The following is an 8140-nucleotide window of genomic DNA, read 5'->3' as shown; positions in this document are numbered from 1 at the left end:
GTTGGGATATAAAAACAATTTCAACAAATATGACCAAAAATACCCAATTTATTTAACATATTTCAGATTCAACTATCTTGTTTATTAAACTCAACGTACATGGTATGCTTTGCAACGTTGGAAGAATATTGAAAGCAGAATTAAACTCCTGCCTGCAATGTTTAATGCCAAACAATGAGACTTAAGCGGTCCCACCATGCCAACCCCCTAATCCTTACTATGTACTATCAACCACTTTCTTGGAAGCACAGCGGTCTCTCTCCACCCCCCCCCCCCCCCCCCCCCCCCCCCCCCCCCCATCGATGCTCTATGAATAGCAACAGAATGGACCAGTCCGTTTCCATGGTAACCTCTTCTCTCAGCATCAGTTCATAGATGGACTCACAAAGATAGAGAGAGAAGAAGAGAAAAAGAGAGAGAGAGAGAGAGAGAGAGAGAGAGAGAGAGAGAGAGAGAGAGAGAGAGATGAGAATGTGGTACATTTTGCTGACAGCTCCATAATGTGCTAGGTAGAGGAAAGGACACAACGCACACACACACACACACACACACACACACACACACACACACACACGTGCAAGCACATACCACAGATGTAGAGGCTTGTATCGCTGATTGAAAACCTGGGAGCAGACTGGCTGATGGAGCTGTCAATCCTAGACAAACACACACACACACAGGCCACGCCCCTGTCTGGTACATGTCTAGAGAAATGGTTAGTGTTGCACCACCTGCACTGTTACACGCTCACCAACAGAGTCAGAGAGAGAGAGGAGAGAGAGAGAGAGAGAGAGAGAGAGAGAGAGAGAGAGAGAGAGAGAGAGAGAGAGAGAGAGAGAGAGAGAGAGAGATTATAGCGTGAGCGAGCGAGTCATTTTCCTTTATTTCCAATTATTTTTCATCCCCTTTGCCTCAAAATAAAGGACAGGGAACAAAATAGCATTTCAGCGTTGTCGAATTCACCAATCATTTTGTGGTTACTATTTGCATGAGGAAAGTAGACCCGCCCACATTCCTGAGGATGGAGAATGTTGTGGAGAATGGGAAGAATATTGTAATTGCTCCTCTTTGGTACCGTGTTGACTTTCACCCAAAATATTTTCCATTCACTGGTTAAACATATATTTCACTCGAGGAGTGTGGAATAGATCAAAAGACAACCCATGAGATCCGCTGCACCAGTCGGTCCGCTCGCACAGACAAAAACAAAGAACTCCCCTTTCACATGAAGAGTCCCTTTTCCCTTCTACTGCTCTTCCTTTCCCAGTGTATTGAATGCCTTTTAATCATGTCTCCTATCTCTCTCTCTCTCTCTCTCTCTGTCTCTCTCTCTCTCTCTCTCTCTCTCTCTCTCTCTCTGTCTCTCTCTCTTCTCTATCCCTCTCTCTCTCTCTCTCTCTCTCTCTCTCTCTCTCTCTCTCTCTAGGCTGCTCTGATGGGCGGCACCACCATGGTGATATCCATGGCCCTGCCAGAGCAACAGTGCTCCCTAGTGGATGCGTACGAGAACTGCCGCGCCCTGGCCGACGCCAAGGCCTGCTGCGACTACGCCCTGCACGTGGGCGTCACCTGGTGGGGGCCCAAGGTGAGCCGACAGAAGGGGTGCCAGGGTCCTGGGAGGGGGGGGGATCACATGGTGGGGGTCACATGTTTCCACGTTTGAAAACGCTGAGGATATTCATGAACCCCCCCAACAACCTATTTGTATTCTATTGCATGAATTGTGTGATGACCTCGATTGAACATTGCGAGTGAAGTAGGTTAACACACACACACACACACACACACACATTGGAAACATTTGGCAGAGCTAATGAGTCAGTACAACCCGCAGCCCGCCTCCAAGTGCATTGTGCACCGATCCAAATGATATGTCATTTTGTGTATTCTACATTCGGTGCATATGATCGCTTGTGCTGTTGAACATCATTGAAAAAAACACTAAACTAAATCATTGATTTTCATAATTTATCTTAAAATAGAAATCAGTTTTGTATAACCTCTCAGCGTTCCATCAGAGAGTTGTTTTGTTTTGTTTGTTGTTTTTTTGTAGTGGACCTACCGTCTAATTGGACGGCGTGCGACTGTGTGAGTGTGTGTGTGCGTTTCTGTGCGGTTCACATCGCTCCTGACTGTCTGGGCCATCGGACGATCTGAATGGAATCTCCAGCTGGCAGCCTTCCAAGTGCATTTCACGCCCCATATACCAAACACACACACACACACACACATACACACACACACACACACACACACACACACACAGACACACACACAGCCCCCAACATCTCTACCTTTATCTCTCACTGTCTGATATCTCTATTTCTGTCTCTCTCCTCTCTCCTGAATGGTGATGCCTACTCTGTACACGTCTTTGTCTCCTCTGGTCCAAACCTCGCGGGTCCTACGGCTTTACTCCCCCTGCCTACAGCCCACACCGCTATCCCCCACATGGGATCCCCCCTCCGACAGACATATGGCCTCTCATGCGCTGGCTTTGCCGCCTGTACGAGGGCTGAGGTGTTTAAGCTGGGGATTATACTCAGGATCCACTCTATCCCTTGGGCCCCATTTTCTGATATAAGCTCAAATCAGTAAGTGATCATCATTAGCTAAACATCTTAACCAGAAAGATGCCCAAAAATATAGATAACAATTGAATAGTAATTAAATCATTATTAAGTGTAATTATTTACATCTATCCATAAAAAAATACATCTATCCATAAAAAAATGACTCTCAACATAAAAGCTAACAAATAAAACAATGTAATAACATCTAGGTGGCCACCAAAGCCACCTAGATGATCCACCCTCGCAACCTTTGACTGGGCTCCTCCAGACGAGGACGCAGCGTGGTGGGGTTGGAAGGACTTCGCTCCCTGAGCGTGTGTGGTGATGTACTGGTTTAACCTGAGCACATTGGTTTCTCCGCCGGCCCCAAAGTCCAATCGGTCTGACTGGGGCCATGTGAGGCTGCATAAACCAGCCATCATCCACACACACCCCCACAATTAATATATATATATATTTATAAATAATAATCTCATAATAAATAATAACAATAATAGAGCACACATACAGAAACATGCATCCACATGTGTATGAGTTGGGCTTGCAGCAAAATCGTGAGCTAATGATCACCTGAATCTCTGCGAACGCGACCACGACCAGCCAAGGGCTGAATAACCCTGCCGGGACCTGACCCTCACTCCCCTCCCGCCCTGCCCCCCTGCCCCCCCCCAGGTGCGCAGTGAGATGGAGACCCTGGTCAGGGAGCACGGGGTCAACTCCTTCCAGATGTACATGGCCTACAAGGACAGCATGATGCTGAAAGACTCGGAGCTCTACCAGACCCTGCAGACCTGCAAGGACATCGGCGCCATCGCCCGCGTGCACGCCGAGAACGGAGAGCTGGTGGCAGAGGTAAGCACGTGCACTACGCACACACACACACGGGCCCACGTGCGTGTGTGTGGCTGTTGCTTGTGGCAGTCCAAATGGAAATGTGCCTTTTTTTTTTTTTTAATGATTAGAAGGATTTATCTTCTTGACCATGGTCGGATAGAACAGATGATTGTCTGTGTTGAAATAGAAGCAATTCGAAGATAATGATTGAAATGCCCTCTCCCCTCTTGTACTGCGACTTGACGAAACATTGTTCTTGTTTCTCGTGTGTGTTCCAGGGAGCTAAAGAAGCTCTGGATCTGGGCATCAGTGGACCCGAGGGTATCGAGATCAGTCGGCCAGAAGAGGTAAACAAACGTTTTGCCCTGTGATTTCTCTTCTCATGTTTACTTTATTTTATCTGTTTCTGTCAGAGACTTGCTACATAAGTCTGGCTATTGCCAGACCAAGCTCAATCTACGATTGAGCTTGGTCTGGGGAAGCTGCCGTCGTTTTCTTCAGCACAAGAGGCGTGATCGACGGGCCTAGTTCAGCTGACTCTATACGCGATTGAGCTGCTTGCTGTCGCTTCCCTGTCGTCATTGTCTTAAACCAGCCAATAGCGCGCCAAGGGGAAAAGCCAGCTTGGTGATTGGCTCCCCGCATAAACGTATCGGAAGCAGAAAGAAATGTATTGGTCTTCTCCGGACCCTTGTGCAGGGCGAACTCAAATCGCTGGCAGAACGGGCGGGGCTACCCAGTCTATTGCTATATGGTCTCATTTCTGCTACTTGTGTCTACAGTTGGAGTCAGAGGCCACCCATAGGGCCATCACTGTGGCCAACAGGGTGAGTACACCAGTGCCAGGACAGCATGCTGACAACATGCTGACAACATGCTAATGAGATGAGAGACATTATGACGCACATGTTCCCCAGTGGATGCCAGCAGTATTTCCTCTATTTATCGCATGTTTCTGTCCTAACAGCCCTTGATTGGCTGGGTGTGGCAGGGAGTTATTACTCAGCACTTCGTCCTAGTGTGTGCTTGTTATTTTGTTGTTTGGCTATTCACATCGCATACGATTGGAGGCGAACAAAGGGACAAGATTCAACCAAAGGAAATAACACCAGACAGAGTGATATACAGTTGCTCATTAGACAGTCAGACGGTCAGAGAGCTAATTGTCCTTTCCGTTTGCAGGCCCACTGCCCCATTTACATGATCAACGTGTCTAGCATGTCAGCCGGTGACATGATTGCCGCGGCCAAGATGCAGGGTAACACACACACACATATACTTATACACACCCAAACAAACACACACTCACGCACACACACCCACACACACACACCCACACACACACACACACACACACACAACATTTACACACAATGTTAATTGAGCCCCTCTCTCTGTCCCTCTCTGTCTCTCTCCCCCCAGGTAAGGTGGTCCACGCCGAGACCACCGTGGCCCACGCCGTGCTCAGCGGGATGCAGTACTACCACCAGGACTGGGCCCACGCTGCCGCCCACGTGGTGGTGCCCCCGCTTCGCCTGGACCCTAACACACCCAACTACCTCATGGGCCTGCTGGGCAAGTAGGTTCAGCCTTCTAACGCCGGGGGGGCGCAGCGTCGCCCCTGGTTAGCAATGCGCAGTAGCACTGCACGTAGCATTACGTAGCTGATAGATGATGAATGACGACTATAATATATCATTTGAAGCATTGTTTTAAAAGGTGATTGGTGGCTTATCTTATGTTTATCATGATGGAATACCGACAAACTAATGTATGTCTTATATCATATAAACAAGTTACAATTGTAAATCATATGTGTTAATTACATTTATGAGTACCAAAGGTATTAATGAATTTAATTCAATCAATTCGATTAATTAACACCAAAGGTATGAGTACCAAAGGTATTAATGAATGCAAATATTAACAGATTTAGCATTGAGCCTTTAAAAACACGCTACAAGACACTTATTATTTTGTCCGCATGGTAGGCGGTCTTGAGTCCTCATACTGTAAACCTCTCACCCGTCTCCTTGTTTGTGTGTGTGTGTGTGCGTGCGTGCGTGCGTGCGTGTGCGTGCGTGTGCGTGCGCGTACGTGCGCGCGCGCGTGCGTGTGTATGTGTGTGTGTGTGCGTGCAGCGACACCCTGAGCGTGCTGGCCTCAGAGCACCGGCCCTTCTGCACCAAGCAGAGGGCCCTAGGCAAGGAGGACTTCACCAAGATCCCCCACGGGCTGGCCGGAGTGCAGGACCGCATGAACGTCCTCTGGGAGAGGGGCGTGGTCAGTGGGACCATCCAGCACACTGACACACACACACACACACACATACTGTACATACATACACATGACACACACACACACAACCACACATACACATACACATCCATGCATACATATATACACATACACACACTTGCATAAATACATACACACACACACACACACACAGACACAGACACATGCATTCATTCACACACACACACACACACACAAACCAACACACACATACCCAAACGTACACAAACACACATACACACACACACACACACACACACACACACACACGCCTGTGTGTGTTTGTGGACGAAAGACAAATGACCCGTTGTTGTTCCTCCTACTCAGGTCGCGGGCAAGATGGACGAGAACCGCTTCGTGGCTCTGACCAGCTCCAACGCAGCTAAGATCTACAACATCTACCCCCGCAAGGGCCGGATCGTCGCCGGGGCCGACGCCGACGTGGTCGTGTGGGACCCCGACACCACCAGGTATTCCATGGTCATGTGACCACTCAGTCACGCGGTGACCACATACAGCCTGCACTACGGGCTTCAATAGTGTTTGTATGCAATGCATTTATTGCGTTCTCATCTTATTCTGCTCATCAATTGTATGATCTAAAGGAGATGGCAACCCGAGCATTGTCGTACGTAGAGTAATGCGTTTGTGTATGTGAATATGTGACCCATGCACCCACATAACACACACACACATCACACACACACACATCACACACACACACCGCCAATCCCTCGCTGTCTCCTTTCCCGTCTGCAGGACAATCTCCGCGAGCACGCAGGTGCAGGGCGGAGACTTCAACCTCTACGAGGGCATGCGTTGCCATGGCGTCCCCCTGGTGACCATCAGCCGCGGCCGCCTGGTGTGCGAGAACGGCGTGTTCATGTGCGCAGAGGGCTCCGGAAAGTTTTTCCCGATGCGCACCTTCCCCGACTTCCTGTACAAGAAGATGGTGCAGCGAGAGAAGGTGTTGTGTACTGAAAGACGCCCTAACACAACGCCCCAACAAGACGCCTCTCAGCGACAGCTCACCAAGACTACCCATTCAGTTATACTGCAGGACTCCTATGCCTCCTCTAATCTTCATATGTTTGTGTGTGTGTGTGTGTGTGTGTGTGCGCATGTGTGTGCGTGTGTGTGTGTGTGTGTGCCTGCTTGCACGCGTGTGTGTGTGTGTGTGTGTGTGTACGCATGCATCTCTGTGTGTGCGCGTGTCTGTGTGCGTGTGTCCGTGCATGCGCGTGTGTGTGTGTGTACACATGCATCTCTGTGTGTGCGTGTGTCTGTGTGCGTGTGTCCGTGCATGTGTGTGTGTGTGTGTGTGTGTGTGTGCGTGCATGCGTGTGTGCGTTTGTTTGCCAGAGCCAGGCGTTGAAAGGAGTGGACAGGGACCCGTACTCCGGCGACGTGGCTAAGGTGGCCACCACCATGAAGAAGGAGCTGGGCCTGGGCCCCATGGACGGAGAGGCCCCCTCCAAGTCCGGCGGTGGCCCCCGCGGGCACCAGGCCGGCCGGGACCTCCATGAGTCCTCCTTCAGCCTCTCAGGTGGGTCCCTGTGGGGAGGGGAGGGTGACACGGGGTCCTGTTCATGGGGCACAGCAGGTGGCTGTGGTATTCAGGGTTAAAGGTTCAATCGTTGCAATAAGGTATTAGGGGAGGAACAAACGGTGGTACAGTATTAACGCATTGCATTCGATAACTATTAATTAGCATTAGTTAATGCAATCATAACCCTTCACTTACATCTAGTAAACACTTAGTTATCGTGATTGCATTGATTGCTAGTTTTATGATATGGAACGGGCTTTTTTTCTCTCAGGCTCCCAGGTGGACGACCACATCCCTAAGCGGTCCTCTGCCCGTATCCTGGCACCTCCCGGTGGCCGCTCCAGTGGTATCTGGTAACCATGGACCCTCGGATATTGACAGCTCGACCCTTGGTGTTTTGTACATTCTGGAAAGAACCAAGAAAAACTGCACTGATTTTCCAACACAGGTCTCGATTAGGTAGAAAATTCAAAGTCTATGACTTTTGAACAGTGTGATCGGTCAAGAATCTAATTGGGAACGGTTTAGTTGCCAAAGTCACACTGAAATTTAATTTTTGTCTGATCAGAAAGAACGAATCATTCTTATGAAATTATAAATGGGAACATTCAAATTCAAAACGATTCATGCTAAGTTAGACAAACTCAATTCATCCGTGACCACATTAGTATTCCTTCATAAAACCAAGTTAATTATGAAGCTTGAAACTGTGACAGATCAGAAAAGCCAGTACAGTTTTTAATGGTTTGACTTGACTAGATGTTTGGATTATTTAAACAATACTACTAGCTGAGATCAGTAAAGTATCTGTATTCCCCGCTGCCATGCACACACACACAACACATATACCCACGGCACACTTTACACACCATAGCTTTAGAATAAT

General features: G+C 48.7%; 1 protein-coding gene across 1 annotated transcript in view; it reads left to right on the top strand.

Moving 5' to 3' along the window:
* The window catches only part of dpysl5b (dihydropyrimidinase like 5b), a gene marked incomplete at both ends in the record, with an annotated part of 12634 nt that extends 5023 nt beyond the window's left edge, over positions 1 to 7611 (top strand). The window contains 11 exons of the mRNA XM_079753322.1: positions 1427 to 1585; positions 3246 to 3425; positions 3686 to 3754; positions 4190 to 4234; positions 4590 to 4665; positions 4830 to 4986; positions 5549 to 5690; positions 6033 to 6175; positions 6465 to 6672; positions 7068 to 7251; positions 7526 to 7611. Of these exons, the coding sequence (XP_079609448.1) occupies positions 1427 to 1585; positions 3246 to 3425; positions 3686 to 3754; positions 4190 to 4234; positions 4590 to 4665; positions 4830 to 4986; positions 5549 to 5690; positions 6033 to 6175; positions 6465 to 6672; positions 7068 to 7251; positions 7526 to 7611 (1449 nt within the window). The remainder of the gene's footprint in view (positions 1 to 1426; positions 1586 to 3245; positions 3426 to 3685; positions 3755 to 4189; positions 4235 to 4589; positions 4666 to 4829; positions 4987 to 5548; positions 5691 to 6032; positions 6176 to 6464; positions 6673 to 7067; positions 7252 to 7525) is intronic.
* Positions 7612 to 8140: the final 529 nt, after the last annotated feature.

Source organism: Pollachius pollachius (genome assembly GCF_949987615.1).
Source record: "Pollachius pollachius genome assembly, chromosome: 16".
Lineage (NCBI taxonomy): Eukaryota > Metazoa > Chordata > Actinopteri > Gadiformes > Gadidae > Pollachius > Pollachius pollachius.
This window is presented reverse-complemented; position numbering and strand designations above follow the sequence as displayed.